The sequence below is a fragment of the Haliotis cracherodii genome, unplaced genomic scaffold (assembly GCF_022045235.1).
Source record: "Haliotis cracherodii isolate W230 unplaced genomic scaffold, xgHalCrac1.p SCAF_5, whole genome shotgun sequence".
Lineage (NCBI taxonomy): Eukaryota > Metazoa > Mollusca > Gastropoda > Lepetellida > Haliotidae > Haliotis > Haliotis cracherodii.
The window spans coordinates 6,038,161-6,058,959 of NW_027266308.1; the positions used below are offsets into that span (position 1 = coordinate 6,038,161).

At 40.8% G+C, this 20,799-nt stretch overlaps 1 protein-coding gene across 1 annotated transcript; it reads left to right on the forward strand.

Annotated features, from left to right (window-relative positions):
• The first annotated feature begins 877 nt into the window (after positions 1–877).
• LOC139444082 (rhodopsin, G0-coupled-like) lies at positions 878–20,129 on the forward strand. Its single transcript, XM_071224991.1, has 5 exons — positions 878–971; positions 11,819–11,984; positions 14,525–14,652; positions 17,316–17,680; positions 19,821–20,129. Exons 1-5 carry the CDS (start codon positions 878–880, stop codon positions 20,127–20,129), a joined length of 1,062 nt encoding a protein of 353 aa, XP_071081092.1.
• Positions 20,130–20,799: the final 670 nt, after the last annotated feature.

Here is a 20,799-nt window from a genome sequence, read left to right on the forward strand (position 1 = left end):
TTTAGAAGTGATACACATAAGGAAGAGAATTTATGGATGTAAACTTTTTTGTTATGAGGTCGGTGCTAATTATCTAGCTGGCTTCCTTTGCCCTTTCCAAATTCCATTATTTTACCAATCAGTGCTAATTACCGCCTGCCCCCCGCTTCCCTATTGTCCATTGTTAATTACCAATCAGTGATAATTTTAGTCCGAGTCTCCAGGTGTTCATTACTATCAGCGTTAATTAATGTTAATCATTGACCTCTATGGTCTATTGCTAGTCACCTGTCAGCGCCAATCGTCTGTTGGCTTCCCTTGTTAAGTTCCCATCTTTTGAAGTGAGTGAGTGAGTCGGGTTTAACGCCGCTTTTAACAGTATTCCAGTTATATCGCGGCGTGTCAGCTTAATGTGGGAGGAAAGCCCGAAGTGATGCAGGTCTAAGACGTTTACCACTTCGGTGAAACCCACGAGCACGGGTATGGTGCTGACAAACCTAGAAACACAATCGGGGCGAACCGGAATTCGAACCCACAATCATAGGTTTCTGGCGTGCCAAAGGGACGCAACTCTGCACAGCGAATCGCGGCGCCTTAGACGACTGGGCCACCCGTGTCCCCCATCTTTTGAAAGCACATCTCTTTGGGGGTATCCTTTTTGAAAATATACCAAGTTGATATGGCCAAATTTACAGATTGGTATGTGCTAAATATAGCCATAAACCATTTTTTGGTACATACTTTTTGTATCGAATTTATTAAAGGATTGACTATGGATCTTTTTCGGTTCGTTGAGGTATGAATGGAAAAAAACGATGCATCGGTTTTATTTAATTCTGTAGCATAATTCTTCGTTTTTTAAAAACAGGACCGACCAAGACAGAAAGAGGATGTCATCATGACGTCCAACGTCACAGATGATGCCGACTTCTACAGTGGACCGCTCAGCCATCAAACCTACTTCATCATGGGCGTCTACTTGACCGTCATAGGTAACGATATTTCATCCCACAACTACATCATCACTACCACGTCCACATGTGTCAGGAGATCGACGCTCATGATGTCAATCACTGGATCCAGATTCGATTATTTACAGACCGCCGTCATATAGCTGAAATATGGCTGAGTGTGGCGTTAAACAGCAAACAAACAAACATGTGTCAGGTCTTCTAAATAAATAGTTGATTCGATTCGATCATTGCGAGTTTGAGACCTAGATTCTCCCCCCACAGGATTCTTGGTTCTTCTCCTCATTGATGTGAAAGACATGACGTAACTGAAATATTCTGGTTAACCGGCCTTTTGAGATCACGGTTGTCTAACTGACGTAATTCGTTTCGCAGAGTTGCGTACCTTAATTGCGTGAGACACCAAGCTCCTTCCCAGCGCGTGACACCTTCGTTACACTCTCGGAAACATCGCTGCCACCAGTGTGGGCGCGGCCATTACAAGAATCTTGAAATTTGCCCTCTAACCCTAAATGTAGTACCGTTTATACTATTGTTTATGTCTTTGGGAATGCCATGATATTTCATTTTGAAAAGGTTTATGACTGACCATGTTTTCCAGATGAATTTACTTTGTTGTTTTGATAATCAGATTGGTTCGAGATTGCAGACTAACGGAAAATCAACCAACTTCTCCCTTACATTCTAACTTTATCAATAACACGATAGTTTTAATGAAACAGAAATTCAAATTGACAAACGAAGCAGCGATAAGTGTATTCGGCGTCACGACAGTCGTCACTTGTTTGTAAACATAACGGTCATTCGGTTGCGAGTCCAACTCCAAGCATGGTTGTGGCCACCCATCACAGTGGGGAGTTTTGACTGGTGGCAGCGATAGTATAGAGAGATCCGCGAACGGGCTATCGCTGTGAGGAGCTTGCGTGAGACCCCTGTGATCGTGGGTTATTCGCCCAGATTGTGTTGTATCTTTTGAGCACCCGTGGCTTTCTCCAAAGTATTAAACTCTAAGGCCAGCATAACCTTTCTCCTGCATCCAGCAGAAACTCCCTGAATGTAACCAATATCGTTCACACCGGTTTAAACCAAATTCAACCATGAATTTAGAAAACACTTGATTCCTATTGGTCAAAAAAAGGCTTCAGTCCCAGAGAACCACCGCTGATTGAAACAGTTGCATCTCCGGGGAAACTAATGTTTCAGTTCACTCATGCTGATGTTTCAGTTCACTCTCACACTGACGTTTCAGTTCACTCATTCACACTGACGTTTCAGTTCACTTATTCACACTGACGTTTCAGTTCACTCATTCACACTGACGTTTCAGTTCACTCATTCACACTGACGTTTCTGTTCACTCATTCACACTGACGTTTCAGTTCACTCACTCACACTGATGTTTCAGTTCACTCACTCACACTGACGTTTCAATTCACTCACTCACACTGACGTTTCAATTCATTCACACTGACGTTTCAATTCATTCACACTGACGTTTCAATTCATTCACTCACACTGACGTTTCAATTCATTCACACTGACGTTTCAGTTCACTCGTTCACACTGACGTTTCAATTCACTCACTCACACTGACGTTTCAATTCATTCACACTGACGTTTCAATTCACTCACTCACACTGACGTTTCAATTCACTCACTCACACTGACGTTTCAGTTCACTCATTCACACTGACGTTTCAATTCATTCACACTGACGTTTCAATTCACTCACTCACACTGACGTTTCAATTCATTCACACTGACGTTTCAATCCATTCACACTGACGTTTCAATTCATTCACACTGACGTTTCAATTCATTCACACTGACGTTTCAATTCACTCACTCACACTGACGTTTCAGTTTACTCACACTGATGTTTCAGTGCACTCACACTGATGTTTCAAAAGCTGGCATATCTAAACCGACCTTTCCCTCTTGGTTTCGTCACACGCTTACAATAATAACAATAAGGATTGCATTTATATACCGCATAAAGAGCACAAAAAAGCTGGGTTTTAAAGAGCAGTGATTGAAGGAGATATTTTCACATTATCTAGAAGAGTGAGTGAGTGAGTATGGTTTTACGCCGCTTTTAGCAATATACCAGCAATATCACGGCGGGGGACACCACAAATGGGCTTCACACATTGTACCCATGTCGGGAATCGAACCCGGGTCTTCGGCGTGACGAGCGAACGCTTTAACCACGAGGCTACCCGACCGCCCCTTATCTAGAAGAGAGTTCCATAGAATCACTGCAGAATAGGAGAGGGTTCTATCGCCGAACGTGGATATTTTCGGGATAGAAAATAGTTTCTGTCGTTGAGATGGGAGAGTGGTAGGATTTCAGTGAGATATTTTGGTACAATGTTGCTGAAACATTTCTATAAATTGAGAATGATTTTGTATTCAATGGGAGCTTCAACAGGGAGCCAATGAGTTCTCTCAGTGATGTGATTGGCTCCAGCTGTTGATTCAGCACACGATTCTTGCCGCCGAATTCTGGATCTTCCGGAGTCTGTATATCTTCTCTTCGGAGACATTCGCAAGAATCAATAACCAGTACATGCTGCAATAATCCGTTCTGGACATCACTGGAGAGAGAACTAGTTTTACAGTTGAAGGACTTGTTAGATAAGGTCTTTCCGATATTTTTGAGGTGATAACTTACTGTCTGACACACCCTTTGACATGATGGTTCGTGGCAAGTTGTTGGTCGCGAACCACACCCAAGTTCTCTACTTTAACTGACTGATAGATGATGTTATTGTACCGATATCAAGATGGTGAATCTCTACACAATGGATCCGACTCGTTGGTGCTTGGAACCGATCAAGATGAAGTCTGTCTTGTCTCGATTGAGTTTTAACCAGTGATATGTCATCCATGTCGACACAGCAGTTTTCAATCAGGGTATGAAACTCCCAAAGATTTCAGCCAGACCACAGGACTGGCTAGCTGAAATACTTGCCAGCCCTGACCAAAACCTGCCTGCCCACTATAATAATATGTTTCTCAGGATAATTTAATCAAGACTTTAAATCGAATTCATTGGACAAGAAAGTAATGCAAGAAAAGAAATAGCAAACACTTTTTAGGTCAGATTTGTATTTAATATCCCAGAATACATCATGTAAATATCCTTATTCCTAAATAGAGCCTAAGTTTTAGGTTGTCTAAAAGCTAACGGGGTTTCTTTTTGGTTACATTTTATCATTCATCTTTACATGTGAATTAATGATTATCATCGGGAAATATTTAGAATATTTTCACATATGAAATATAACCCGACCGTCGGGCATGGGGATTTGAAAATCTGGCAGCCTGAGTTGAAATCAACCCGTCTCGGACGGTAGGGCAGGCAGGTTTTTCGAACGCTGTCTCAGTGCTTGTCAGACATCTGCTAGCCGAACCAAGTTTACACGCATTTATCAACAATTTTGCAAATGTTTGGTTTAAATATATTTGTATCTCAAAAGAAATCTGGATCGGTAAACAAGCAAAACTTGCTTATGTATATTCCTCTCCAGGTAATAACTTAACAACGGCTGGTTACTAGTATATATAAGATAGTGCTAAACATAAACATACTAAATGCACAAATGAAATGCATGAAGCCAATACATTTAATCAAGTGATGTCTGTGAAATAAAATAATGCACTTTTCCATTGCTACATGCATAAACTTAAAGGGGCACTGATCTAAAGCAATTCCCCGGGACTGGTTGTTGCCTTATTTATTGTTTTTCCCAGTGAGTACCCGGATGATATAGCAGAAACCTAGACTAGTTCGCGACCTGTGCTGCGCAATTCGTAAGCGCATTTGTCACTTTTATTGATGGTATAAGGGCGTAGGGTCACATCTATCAACAAAATGAAATACAGTTTTGGAAATAATAAGGAAATGTAGGTATCTTTGTGGGTAGCATCGGTAATGGTGACGAACTTTTGATAAGTCACTTGCTTGGTAATTGTGCGATAAAATATGTGCTTCTCAAATATTTTGCTTTTGACAATAAAATCGTGAACTGATTGAAGAATAGTCATGTTTGTAGAATTGCTGACTGAACTACTGCCATGTAATATCGTTTTTAGGTCATACCCATGTGTGTAGAAATACATAGTGTTTCTGATATTATCGTAGTTTTGACAGGTATAGAAAAAGTGAATTGCATCTTCAAACTGATATCCACAAGTGCAGCCTGGTATATCTGATACATGTCATCTAAACTTATAAGCTTTTAAGTCACTGCAAACGTTTGACAAACTCAAACACATCTGCGCATTTGGGTTAATTTGTTGAGAATTCAAATTCGCCTCGTTTGTATGTTTGAGTTCTGGGGTCAACGTATATTAGTGGTATTAACAAATATTATTAGGCATATAATCTAACTCCAAATTAGTCTCTGTAGAGTGAGTGAGTATGGTTTTACGCCGCTTTTAGCAATGTTCCAGCAATATCACGGCGGGGGACGCCAGAAATGGGCTTCACGCATTGTACCCATGTCGGGAATCGAACCCGGGTTTTCGGCGTGACGAACGAACGCTTTAACGACCAGGCTACCCGACAGCCCCAGTCTCTGTAGAAACCAGCAAGGCTTATTGAGAATCTTAGACTGGCCAACAGCTCTATTTCAAATTGAAAAACTAATCACAGAACACACATGGCCCCTCCTCTCTATTTAATAACATATGTGTCATCATATCCGACGAACGAGAGACCTCTCATAGGCTGGAATATTGCCGAGTCCGGCGTTCAAGAAATAAATACAAGTTGAAACGAGTTGATCAATGGACTTAACATAGGTTATGCTACCAAACCTTTTTCAACGGTTTGATCGATCTACTGTGATTTAAATTCATAAAAAGGTTTCCCACCTTAATAAAGACCCACTTGCACAATACCCAGAGAGCTGAAGTTTTTGATTTTCTCGTTTGGTCATCTTCTGCTCCTTCATCTAAAAGCTCTCTGTTCAGAAAAGCCAAAACTGTTTTTTCAATTATTTAAAAAAATGAAAATTCAATCCAAAACTCATACTCCTTCTTTATTAAAAAAAACCCCCATCGAGGCGGTTATTATGTGGAGATACCAAAAAGTGGAAAGACATCCACAAGGCTGCATTCCTTTTTGTTAATGAAGTCGAATAGTTTGGATCTCGTTTTATAGAAAAGAAACTGTGTTTGTTTTATAATTTATTTTGGAAAAACTGTTATGAAGCTTTTGTAGATTTTGATAAGAAGATTGTACCAGATACTTTCAGCAGTTTTTTAGCTGAACCTTTTTTTTTTAATCGCAACATCAAAGTTAATAAATTACCAATATTCTTGAAAGATTGGGTTGATAAAGGTATCACACAAATAGCAGACATTGTAAATCATAATCATGAATTCATATCTTTTGAAGAATTCAAGGATATGTACAAGATAAAATCAACTTTCTTGGCTTTTTATGGTATTGTTTGTGGTATTAAGAGATATTTGACCAGTTTGAATTTGACTAAACTCCCTACTGACTCTGTAGAAGAACATCGCTGTGCTATTAAAAAGATCTTCTCTCAAAGGACAGGCTCTAATTATATTTATAATATTCTTGTATTTGTTGATATGAAAACAAGAGGCCAGGAAAAGTGGGAGTTACAGTTTGGAAAATTGAATTGGAATATTATTTGTATTAAGCCTTCTAAAGCAACGCAAGAGGTGAAATTGCGTTGGTTTCAGTATCGAATCATACATAGAATACTTGTAACTAATTCTTTGTTGTTTAAAATGAATATTTCTGATACCACTCTTTATTCTTTTTGCAAATTTTATGATGGAACTATTGTACACATCTTTTGGGAATGTGAACTTGTACAAGTATTTTGGAAAACCTTCTCAGATTGGATAAATAAATGTAGCCATATACATCATATGAAATTAAGTGCTGAACTTGTTTTATTTGGAGTTAAAGAAAATATTGTTACTGACAAAGTTTTTGATCTTCTTATTTTAATAGCTAAATCTTTTATATATTTTTGCAGATTCAAAAAAACAAATCTTTGCTTCGCAATATTTCAAAAAGATGTTAGTCTGAGATACAAAATTGAGAAGAATATAGCCTTTACAAATGGTAATGTAGCTACATTTTATAAATCATGGATCTTTTATCACATATTGTTTGAAGAAGCAGAGCAGCAATAACATATGTTTCTCTTTCTCACATTTGTTTCTTGCCAGGATCAGTGTTTGAATAATATTTTGAATGCTTGACTGTGTGTATGTTTTGTTATATTTCTTAAAATCACCTTGGCACCATTTCCAATACTAGTATTTAATTTCCCCAAATGTATACATACATTGTCTTCAGAACGTGAGGTGACCATTGGCCATCCTCCTCATGTAACGGGGAAAAGGTGAAATAAAATGTTTAAACCCCCCCCCCCCCCCCCCAAAAAAAAAAAACCCCATCGAAACAGAATGATAATAATAATCCCAACAGACATTCAATTTTGACTATGGTATAGAGTGTTGTCAAATAGGAAAAGAAATCAAACCTTGATATGGCGGAGCATTGTTTGGAAAGTTTACCTATTTGAATTGTGGTTTGTTTACAAGGAAAACATCCATTTCAGATATTTGTTTTAACTTTCTTATAGAGTTGTGAGAAAGGAATGCCGGCGATGTTATAGGAAACTGCACCTAATCATGTTGTCGACTAAATCACTTCGTGGACATTTGGTCTTTTGAAAATGACGAACAATGTCACACACCGCTGACAGTACAGGCGCTAAACACGTATCGCTGATATTTTTACTTTCATTAATCTCGGCCATAACTAATGGAGTCTTGATTCGAAAATCAATGTAGAATGAGAAACCTCAATGCCATTGTTGTGGACGTGCGGTGATATCCTGATGTTCCTCATTTGTAGCTCTGAGAAGACTAATGAGAGTTGTGAAATGTTGGAATTAGTATGATTATTCTAAGACGTATATTGTCCTTTGTCAGATGGGTCCTCTTACTTTGACCACGCGTATTGTTAAAGTTGTTATCGAGGCTTTCTGGCACCTGTCAATAAGTCGAGTATTAACAATAATGATAACAACAATAATCTGCGAAGCAAAAGGAACTATAACTGTCACCTTATTTAATCAAATGCTTGATTTTCTATGGGAAATATCTTAAGTTTTCTCATTATACCCAAAAGATTTTGTACTGGCGCTTAGTCAACACTCAAAGAATACTTCTACATGTTTTTGTTTTTAAATATATACTCTTAAAAAAAAGAAACGCAATACGGATATTTATGTCCATAAAAGCAAACTTAGCCGATCAAAGGGTGCAAAATGAAGAGGTTTAATGTGTTATAGTGTCAGTGACAAATGTCCCGGATCAAAATGATCACCACAAGGACATGCAAACCATTAATCGGAAAAACCACCCAGCGCATTAACGAAAGGGCCATGGAGCTGCACGTTCTGCACGTGCAGCAGCACTATGAATGGTATTAAAGTGCAGGGTTTTTGATTGCCTGGAATCTGCGTCAATCGTACAGTGACAGTTCGAAAACATGCCAAGATTAACAGAAGTGCAAAGAAACAACGTCATAGGCCGCTTGCAGGCAGGGGAATCCCGATCAGCTGTAGCCAGGGTTATCAATGTAGCGTCCAGCACCATCACAATCGGTTTCAACAGCATGGGTCAACACATAATCGGCCAAGGTCGGGACGACCAAGAGTAACCACCCCAGCTCAAGATCGCTACATCCGACTGCGCAACCTATGTGAAAGGACGACCACTGTCACCTCAACCGCATCCCAAATACCCGGACTGTGCAGAATATCTGACCAGACCGTACAAAACCGTTTAAGAGCAGCAGGTCTACGAGCAAGACGTCCTGTTCGACGCGTCATATTGAGTTGACAACATCGTCAACAACGACTGTATTGGTGTCGTCAGCACAGGGTATGGCCTCAACTGCGATGGAGAGATGTCTTGTTCAGCGACGAATCAAGATTTATCCTCCGTCGAGGTGATGAAAGAGCACGGGTCTACAGGCGCCCGGGAGAACGTTACGCCGAAAACTGCGTGCAGGAAGTGGACAGGTTTGGTGGGGGTAGCGTTATGATGTGGGCGGGTATCACTTACATGGCAGGAGAGGTTTGGTCCATGTCCAGGGCAATCTTACGGTTCAACGATACATCAACGAAATTATCCTACCACACGCCTTCCCAAATGCAGCCAACGGCAACGGTGTATTCGAACAGGACAACGCTCGACCGCATACAGCACGGATCACAAGAGCCTGTCTACATAACAACAACGTTGATGGTATCCCTTTGCTCTCCAGATCCCCGGGTTTGAACCCAAATGAGCACCTGTGGGATGAATTGGATGTGATTCGCATACTCGTCTCTTCCATGGGCAGGAGCTGTCAGGCCGCTATCGATTCCAACGGGGGACATCTCTCTCTCTCTCTCTCTCTCTCTCTCTCTATATATATATATATATATATATATATATATATATATATATATATATATAGTATATAATGTGATTGAATAAAATAGGTGTTTTGTGATGGATATCTAAGATATATCTTTGAAAACATGGTAGGGGTCATGTGGTTGCAAATTCATTTCCTACTCCAGTCTTCATTGAACGAATCTATTTTTACACAAAATTACCCAGCCCCAGCCAAAAACTGTTGCAGGAATGAGTTAAATTGACATCAAAATTAACAACAGTTTCAATTTTCAAAAACATAAAAAAAAACAACCTCGGCATACTTTCTTTTGCCCCCCAGTTTACAATTATCCGTCATAGTCAAGATACATGATTTCCTTGGCATATCACATCTCCTCTCTTGAGCACCTCATGGAAACTTTTACTGAAATATCGATGACGCAATAAGGCCTTGTGCCTCCCGTTGATTCAATAAAAGCTGCAGTGTATTTGGTCTGTTGAGGCCGTTTGTATATCAGTGACAGCCAGTTGAATGTGATAGGGGTCCAAATGGACACAGAAGTGGAAAAGAACGAGTACTGAGCAGTCATCAAGTCTTTGACTTTAGAGGAAAGTACCCCTCAAGCAATTCATGACCACATGTCATCTAGTGTCCTAGATATTCCACTGTTAAACGTTTGGCTGGGAGAACAAGCCTTGATGGTGACCCTAGTTCTGACGTCCCTCAATGAAGATTCAATCAAAGAAATAAAAACAAACTTATACTGTAGACAGACGTAATACCATTGTTCAACTTGGTGAAGATACGGGCCTAAGTCATGGATCTATTGAAACTATTATTGATGAACATTTACAGATGAATAAGATATCTGCTTGTTAGGTGCCAGAGTTTCTAAATTCTGATCTTAAGGGGAAAAGAACTGACATTGACAGAGACAATTTAGCTCTAAATGAGGAGGATTTCGTCAAATTTAATAAAGAGATTAGTAACGGGTGATGAAATATGAGTCCTCAACTATGATCGCGAGTCAAAACTTCAATCCATTGAATGGCACCATTCCACTTCTCCGGCAAAAAGAAATTCAAGCCTTCAAGATCAGTGAAGAAATTATGACCGCTGTAATCTGGGATGCAAAGGGTGTGATCCTTGTTGATCACTTAGAAAATCAAGAGACAATTACCGGTGACTATTTGCTTCATCGCCTGAGAGATGCTTTCAAAGAAAAACGGCGAGGAATGCTGACTGCTGGAGTTCTACTATTTCATGACAATGCCTCTTCTCACACCTATCAACTTGCAAAGGCTACTGTGCGACAATGTGGGTTTGAAGAGCTTCCATACTCGCCAGACCTGGTACCAAGTGATTTCCACGTTTTCTAAACTGAAAGAACACACTATTCACGGAAAGCGCTATGACGACACCGATGACCTCAAAGCTGCCGTAAATGGAGTGGCTTCAGAAAACTTCTTCCTGATTCGAATTGAAAAGCTTCACTATCGATATGAGAAGTGTATTGAAAAGCAGGAAGATTATGTTGAAAAATAAAATATAAAAACACAGTTGTTGGTTCTGTTAACCTTAGAACCTTTTGACCAGCCCTCGAAAATCCTTTGATATTTGTTGCTGTAGAAATGTGACATCAAACTATATAATTGTTTGGCTCCTCCTATACTAACGCTTCGTCTCTGAAAATATATACTTTTGATGGAAACAAACAACTCTATTTAAATTGAAAAAAGGGGCCCCGGTGAGATGGGAGATTCAGAACCTGTGGAGGCTGTAGCATTACAGTAAGGGCTGGGCGGAAGGCAAAATAGTATGGTTAAGGGAGACATGCTTGGTTCTTCCTTTCTGAGGAGAAGTTTGTGATCGGAAGCAGTGACAGAAGAATATCCCCAACATACATCCCCGACCCACCCCATCATATGGTAGTACCTTCATAGCGCGTACCTGATGACACGTTATAACTTATTGTGTATTTGTTTGTTTGTTGTTTAACGCCGCACTCAGCAATATTCCAGCTATATGACGGCAGTTCGTAAATAATCGAGTCTGGACCAGACAATCCAGTGATCGACATCATGAGCATCGATCCACGCAATTGGGATCGATGACATGCAACAACCAAGTCAGCGAGCCTGACCACCCGATCCCGTTAGTCGCCTCTTACGACCAGCACAGTCGCCTTTTACAGCAAACATGGGTTGCTGAAGATCTATTCTACCCTGGATTTTCAGGGGTCTATTGTGTATTTGATATTTGTTTTTGGAGCTATGGGTGAGCCTATACCCAGGCTGTGAGGATATATGTGAGTATATAGCCTTGCAATTGTTTGTTTAATTCTTGTGTCTTCATCTGTTGATGATAAAAAAAAGGATCACTTTTGTCAATTGTTATGATGATATACATATATTTTCAGCTCTGGCATCCTACATAGGCAATGGGCTGATTCTCTTCCTCTTCATGAAGAACAAGCTTTTCCGTCAAGCCCACATCAATTTTTTCATCGTCAACATCGTCGTTTGCAACATCGGGGAGTCCCTAATGGGGTTCCCTTTCGGTGTTGCTTCACATTTCTCATATAGGTAGGTGTTACTAGAGCACGTATCCTGCTTCACGTTTCTCATATAGGTAGGAGTGGCTAGAGCACGTACCCTGCTTCACATTTCTCATATAGGTAGGTGTGACTAGAGCACGTACCATGTTTCACATTTCTCACATAGGAAGGTGTGACTAGAGCACGTACCCTGCTTCACATTTCTCATATAGGTAGGTGTGACTAGAGCACGTACCATGTTTCACATTTCTCATATAGGTAGGTGTGACTAGAGCACGTACCCTGCTTCACATTTCTCATATTGGTAGGAACATTTAGACACATAAGTTGGAGGTCATTATAAAGAGGAATATTTAGACACATAGGTTGGAGGTCACTATATAGAGGAATATTTAGACACATAGGTTGGAGGTCATTACAAAGAGGAATATTTAGACACATAGGTTGGAGGTCACTATAAAGAGGAATATTTAGACACATTGGTTGGAGGTCATTATAAAGAGGAATATTTAGACACATAGGTTGGAGGTCATTATAAAGAGGAATATTTAGACACATAGGTTGGAGGTCATTATAAAGAGGAATATTTAGACACATGGGTTGGAGGTCACTATAAAGAGGAATATTTAGACACATAGGTTGGAGGTCACTATAAAGAGGAATATTTAGACACATAGTTTGGAAGTCATTATAAAGAGGAATATTTAGACACATAGATTCGAGGTCACTATAAAGAGGAATATTTAGACACATGGGTTGGAGGTCATTATAAAGAGGAATATTTAGACACATAGGTTGGAGGTCACTATAAAGAGGAATATTTAGACACATATGTTGGAGGTCACTATAAAGAGGAATATTTAGACACATAGGTTGGAGGTCATTATAAAGAGGAATATTTAGACACATAGGTTGGAGGTCACTATAAACAGGAAAATTTAGACACATAGGTTTGAGGTCATTGTAAAAGGGAATATTTAGACACATAGGTTGGAGGTCACTATAAAGAGGAATATTTAGACACATAGGTTGGAGGTCATTATAAAGGGGAATATTTAGACACATAGGTTGGAGTTAATTATAAAGAGGAATATTTAGACACATAGGTTGTAGGTCACTATAAAGGGGAATATTTAGACACATTGGTTGGAGGTCATTGTAAAAGGGAATATTTAGACACATAGGTTGGAAGTCACTATAAAGAGGAATATTTAGACACATAGGTTGGAAGTCATTATAAAGAGGAATATTTAGACACATAAGTTGGAGGTAATTGTAAAGGGGAATATTTAGACACATAGGTTGGAGGTCACTATAAATTGGAATATTTAGACACAAAGGTTGGAGGTCATTATAAAGAGGAATATTTAGACACATAGGTTGGAGGTCACTATAAAGAGGAATATTTAGACACATAGGTTGCAGGTCATTATAAAGAGGGATATTTAGACACATAGGTTGTAGGTCATCACTAAGACGAACGTTTAGACACATAGGTTGGAGGTCTTCATTAAGACGAATGTTTAGACACATAGGTTGGAAGTCATTATAAAGAGGAATATTTAGACACATAGATTGTAGGTCATTATAAAGAGGAACATTTAGACACTTAGGCTGGAGGTCATTATATAGGGGAATATTAGACACATAGGCTGGAGGTCTTCATTAAGACGAATGTTTAGACACATAGGTTATAGGTCATTGTAAAGAGGAACATTTAGACACATAGGTTGTAGGTCATCACTAAGACGAACGTTTAGACACATAGGTTGGAGGTCTTCATTAAGACGAATGTTTAGACACATAGGTTGGAGGTCATTATAAAGAGGAATATTTAGACACATAGGTTGGAGGTCATTATAAAGAGGAATATTTAGACACATAGGTTGGAAGTCACTATAAAGAGGAATATTTAGACACATAGGTTGGAGGTCACTATAAAGAGGAATATTTAGACACATAGGTTGGAGGTCACAATAAAGAGGAATATTTAGACACATAGGTTGGAGGTCACAATAAAGAGGAATATTTAGACACATAGGTTGGAGGTCACTATAAAGAGGAATATTTAGACACATAGGTTGGAGGTCACTATAAAGAGGAATATTTAGACACATAGGTTGAAGGTCATTATAAAGAGGAATATTTAGACACATAGGTTGGAGGTCATTATAAAGAGGAATATTTAGACACATGGGTTGTAGGTCATCATTTAGACGAATGTTTAGACACATAGGTTGGAAGTCAATATAAAGAGGAATATTTTGTCACATAGGTTGGAGGTCATTGCGTCACACACATATGATATTTTGATTGTAGTTCAAAATACTATTTGCAGGTGGTATTCAGACACATTGGTTGTAGTTCATAGTACTGTTTACATATGATACTTACACAATAGGTTGCAGTTAATTGCGTTACATACACTATCAAGACACATTGTTTATAGTTCTATGATATTATTTACATATGTGCATTCAGACACATTGGTTGTCGGTCATGCATGGCGTGGTCTTTGATGTTAGCTAGTGTCCGGCTAAGGTCATATTGACACGTGGTCATTTACAGGTGGACGTTCGGCGACATTGGCTGCAGGTTCTACGGCTTCATCTGCTTCGTGTGCTGCCTGGCCAGCATGTGCACTTACGTCGCGATCAGCGTGTACCGCTACATCTCCATCTGCAGACCAACGCTCCGTGAGTACAGCTGTAGCAGAGTACTGAAACCTATGAGAGGGAGGTTTTGTTGACAACATACAGTAAACTACGGTTATAACGAACACGCTTATAACGAACTGACGGATATAACGAACTTACTTTTTATTTCCGTCTATTTGCTGTAGCTATGCTGTATATATGCTTATAACGAACTACGGTTATAACGAACTAAAAATAGTAGTCCTTTTGAGTTCGTTATAACCGTAGTTTACTGTATGCTGAATTTTCTGTTTTTGTTAATTACATTTCAGTTGCAATGAGAAATTGCCAATATCTTCCTCACGCGATTAAAATAAGAGAGCCAAAAACTCTTTTCATAATCAAAAGAAAGCCATTGTACGAATCAGACTACAGCAAACTACGGCTATTACGAACTTAATGGGACCACTAATTTTAGTTCGTTATAACCGTAATTCGCTATATAAACATATACACAGCAAATGGCTTGGGCCAAAAAGCCAGTTCGTTATATCCGCCAGTTCGTTATAACCATGTTCGTTATAAACGTATGTGTGGTATGAATCAATATCAAGTAGTGATAATACCAGGTGTTCGTGAAACAAAGTGAGCGTATCCTGCACCACCGGTGGCACCCTTCACAAACGCATGCAAAGACAAGTCAATTATTAACACAGGAAATTGCATCTGACATAAATTTGGTCACTTGTGCGTCAAAAAAGTCTACCATTAACCTTTTTTTGTGTGACGTGTGACATCGACGTAGAAAGAGGGGGTCACGTGTGGCCAGTCGTCTAAGGCGCCGCATTTCGTTGTGCAGAGTTGTGGCACGACAGAAACCTACGATGGTGGGTTCGAATCCCGATTCGAAACGCTTCTGCTTCTAGGTTTGTCCGCGCCGTGCCCATGGTTTCACCGTAGTAGCAAACGTCTGAGACCTGCATCACTTTCCTCCATCATCTAGCTGACACGCCGTGGTATAACTGGAATACTGTTCAAATCGGCGTTCAACCCAACTCACTCGTAGACGGAGTATGCTCAATCGTACCTCAAATGTGAAATGTAGACCCTAAAGGCTGGAGTTGGTGGAATATTGCTCCAAAAAGGGGGAAGGTTGACCATTGTGGAAATGATGAAACAGTAAATCTTCGTATCTCCTGTGTTCTTGTCCAACTTACTGATTTGAGGACCCGTGAAGATCCGGATTAGAATCAGTTTTCAGCAACCCATGCTTGCCGTAAAAGGCGACTATTCTTGTCGTAAGAGGCGACTAACAGGATCGGGTGGTCATGCTCGCTGACTTGGCTGATGCATGTCGTCGTATCCCAATTGAGTAGGTCGATGATCATGGTGTCAATCACTGTATTGTCTGGCCCAGTTTCGATTCTTTACAGACCGCCGTGAAAAAGCTGAATCATGAAAATATCATTATAATATCAGTAGGGGGTTGCTTGGGGATTGTGGGGTTGGATGCATCCTACTTTTCTGCCACTCTCGGGGATTTACAATTCCAAGCATAATCAAGGGCCCGTGCTTGTGGGTTTCACCAAAATGGTAAACGTCCAAGACCCACATCACTTCGAGCTTTCCTCCCACATCAAGCTGACTAGCCGTGATATAACTGGAACACTGTTCAAACCGGCGTTAATCCCAACTCACTCACTCGAAGAAAGAGCATGACCGATTCCCCCTCAAATGTGAAAGTGTACATAGATACCCAAAACAATAAACAATGAAATATATCAAAATATATTAAGTCAAAATGTCACATAATGAGCAAATACAAACACAGCGTCAAATGCGCAGGTGCAACAAACGTTTTTTGTTTCTTCTACCGACTCAGATTTCTTCAAATGATGTAGCAGAAAGAAATGTACATGTCAGATTATGGTGTCTTAAAAACACACACAAAAACTAACACAGTTAATCACATCCTGCCCAGAACAGATCTGTAAGTCTCCCAAAGCATGATCACAAAACCTTGTCCCAGATTATATTAAAGGGCCAGAGTTGAGAATCAATTGCAGATTGTGGCTCGTGGCGTAAGGATTCGAATACCCGGAACATTATATATGTTTGAAAATAGTTAATTGGGAAACAGTAACCCTGGAACATCAGTTATAATCTCAGAGATTTGACAAAACGCATCGGTGATTTTAATTTAGTGCGTCTTTGTGACATTTAACCCAATTTTATTCGAACAACCATTTGAAAACATCAAATGACGTCACGGGTTCCAAATCTCGAAAATGGTGACCATATGTCAATTAAAACTAATCCATCCATCCAAATAATTTTAAACATGAAATAGATAGAAATACACACGCACGCACGCACGCACATATACATACATAGACGTACCCATGTGGTAAATCGAGCCCATATCCTCGGGGTGACGAGCCAACGCTTTAACCACTGGGCTACCCTCCGCCCTACAATACAATGATGGGGGTGTTTGGTAGTGATTATGGCCAAATGTGCTACGATTTGGTTCTCTAAGGTACTATTGCATTTGTTTGAGTTGACGGACGACAAAGTAAACACAATTATGAACAACAACCTCATAATTGTTTTACAAGAAGCACACGTTCGGCAAGAAGTGACCGCGTAATGTAAAAACCACGTGATCAAAAGATGATGTTTCATTGGCCAAGAGCTTTAGTGTTATTTTATGTCTGTTTCAGTAGGACGACTACTGAACGGCCGTCGGATTCCCTTGGTCCTGGTCGTGATCTGGGTGTATTCATTGTTCTGGGCAACCCTTCCTTTTTTCGGGTGGGGAGCATACGCCCCAGAACCTTTCAAAACCACCTGCAGTCTTGCCTGGACCGACCGGAGCCCCTCTTCTATCTCCTACATCATCAGCGCCATCACCTTTATCCTCATCATCCCCATGACGATCATGATGTTTGCCTACACCAAGATTCTGATAAGAACCTGCTCGCAGGTGTCGGGAGACGATTGGCCTCAAGAAAACGTGCAACTGCCTACTGGACATGCCAAACATGGCGTTAACTACATCCGGGACATTGAATCCCGGACGACCACGGTAAGACCCCATTCGTGAGCCCATTCCTTATTCCGGGACAAGACGAATAGCGACTCTCGTGGCCATTTTTGCGACTGGGTTCCGTCTAAACGCAAACGGGCATAGCTAAACTCGTTGCGTGATGATTCACATATATTTCCGCCGCTTTGAACAGTATTACTGTTAAATCACGGCGTGTCAGCTTAATGTAGGCGTGAGTGAGTGAGTGAGTATGGTTTTACGCCGCTTTTAGCAATATTCCAGCAATATCACGGCGGGGGACACCAGAAATGGGCTTCACACATTGTACCCATGTCGGGAATCGAACCCGGGTCTTCGGCGTGACGAGCGAACGCTTTAACCACTAGGCTACCCGACCGCCCCGCTTAATGTAGGAGGAAAGCCTGTAGTGATGCAGGTCTCAGACGTTTACCACTTCGGTGAAACCCACGAACACGGGTATGGTACTGACCAACCTAGAAACATAATCGGGGCGAACCGGGATTCGAACCCACAATCATAGGTTTCTTGCGATTTGTGGCTCAATTGACGCCTGGGCCACCCGTGCGCGCTGAAAAGGTTGATAAGCATATGGACTACAGATGAGACCAGTTATGTTATATTAACCATAGGGGCAAGGCACTGCATTGACTATCGTCACTGTCCGACTGACTAATCATTGATCTTCTGACGTAATATATTAATGCGCACATTCCATTAAAACTTGTAAGGTTTATGTACGGCAGAGACCATATATGGTCTCCGAGTACCGTTTGTGAGACATGAGAATAGGTTTTTAGATGACAATGTAAGAATCACAGAATAACGAGGCTCGTTAAAAACACTGTTACTTCCTCATACATGATATTTACCATCCCAAAACACGTGATAAGCTCTTAGATTAAGCATTCAGCGGTTTGAGTCTTCTGTTATAAGATTTGTGTTAGATTTGTTACACGCTGAGAAAGCAACACCGCGCACCTCTTTCTCCCGTGAGATCATGCGGCCTCTCATCCATCTCGTTGGTTGGTTGGTTTGTTGTTTAACGCCGCACTCAGCAATATACCAGCTATATGACGGCGGTCTGTAAAAAATCGAGTCTGGACCAGACAATCCAGTGATTAATCTCATGAGCATCGATCCACACAATTGGGATCGATGACATGTATCAACCAAGTCAGCGAGTCTGACCACCTGTCCCGTTAGTCGCCTTTTACAACAAGCACAGTCGCCTTTTACGGCAAGCATGGGTTGCTGTAGACCTGTTCAACCCCGAATCTTCACGGGTCCTTCAATATAGTCGTGACTGGTGTCTATTTTCAATCTAGTATTGACTTGTGTCTATTTTCAGGAAACTAATGAAATGAGGTCTTAATCAAAAGATCGTATTACTCACGGACCTCCAATTAGTCCTGTTCCGTGATGAACGCTGTGTGAACTCTACAGTTGTCCGGCTTTGAGGCAAGGTGTAGAGCCGCAAGGCAATGTGTCGGTCATTGTCATATTGCACGTTGTCAAACGCGACAATGTACCGGCCATTTCAGGTCTTGCAAATATAAAATCGAATCTGTGACAAATTAGTGATTGATATTATGAGCAATGTCCATACCGTCGGGGTATCATGACGTGCAATCAACCAAGTCATCCGGCCTGACCACCTAATCCATTTAGTCCCCGCAAAACCCCTGTATCAAGGGCAACTATTGATTTATTTCGCGCGGAATCAGCCACAACTTAGCGATTTGGCGAAATATGATTTTTGGTTTGGTTTGTTGTTTAACGCCGCACTCAGCAATATTCCAGCTATATGACGGCAGTCTGTAAATAAAAGTCTGGACCAGACAATACAGTGATTGATACCAGGAGCATCGATCCACGAAATTGTGATCGATGACATGTATCAACCAAGTCAGCGAGCCTGACCACCCGATCCCGTTAGTCGCCTCTTACAACAAGCATAGTCGCCTTTTACGGCAAGCATGGGTTGCTGAAGACCTATTCCACCCCGGATCTTCACGGGTCTGGCGAATTATGAATGTGAATGAGCAATGTATTACTATTATTGATGATTTTTCATAACATTTTTCTGCGTTGTATCAGCGCTTGCAACATTCCTTATTAGATGAAATAACTATCAACTAACTGTATGCCGTTGTTTCAGGTTGTTTTCGTTACCGTGGCGTTGTACGTGATTGCCTGGTCTCCCTACACTATCATGTCCTTCTTGTCGGTGTGCGGGGTTCGAATCCCGGTCGAGGTGACCCCCATCCCCACAATGTTCGCCAAGTCCAACTGTGCTTACAACCCCATCATCTATTTCGTGGCCCACCGTCGATTCCGCGCATCGTTGATGGAGTTGTTCGGCATCTCAAGCGCCCTTGCTGCACCTGTAACCAAGGATACCAAGCCATGCCAAGAAGAGATGATGATCGTCAGGCGAAATCAAACGGAAGTCGAGGAACCGTCCTGAACGTCTCAAAAACAATAATGTCGTCAGTCCCCCTAGCCCTCTATTGGCGAATTTTCTATTCATCTAACGTCTTTTGTCAGATTCGTGAGGATGGTAACTATGGTAACACGGATGGTATGCGGTCAGATTCACAAAGCGATAGTTCCAATTATATAGTGAGTGAGTGAGTGAGTGAGTGAGTTTGGTTTAACACGCAGAACAGTATTCAAGTTATATCATGCGTGTCAGCTTCATGTGGGAGAAAAAGCCTGAAGTGATACAGGTCTCAGACGTTTACCACTTTGGTGATACCGAGTCCGAGTGAACCCGGAATTGAACCCACGATCATAGGTTCCTGGCGTGCCCAAGGGACGCAACTCGACACAGGGAACTGCAGCGCCTCAGACGACCCATGCTCCTCTTAACAATTTAGACGTAATTACGTCCTTATATCCTTAATATTTTTCTTTCCAAGAAATGTGCTTGTATCATGGTTTACCTTGTAATTGTATTATTGTAGCTGTGGTTGTATTAATTTTGTTTGTTTGTTGTTTAACGCTGCACTCAGCAATATTCCAGCTATATGACGGCAGTCTGTAAATAATTGAGTCGGGACCAGACAATCCAGTTATTGACATCATGAGCATCGATTCACGGAATTGGGATACGATGACATACATCAACCAAGTCG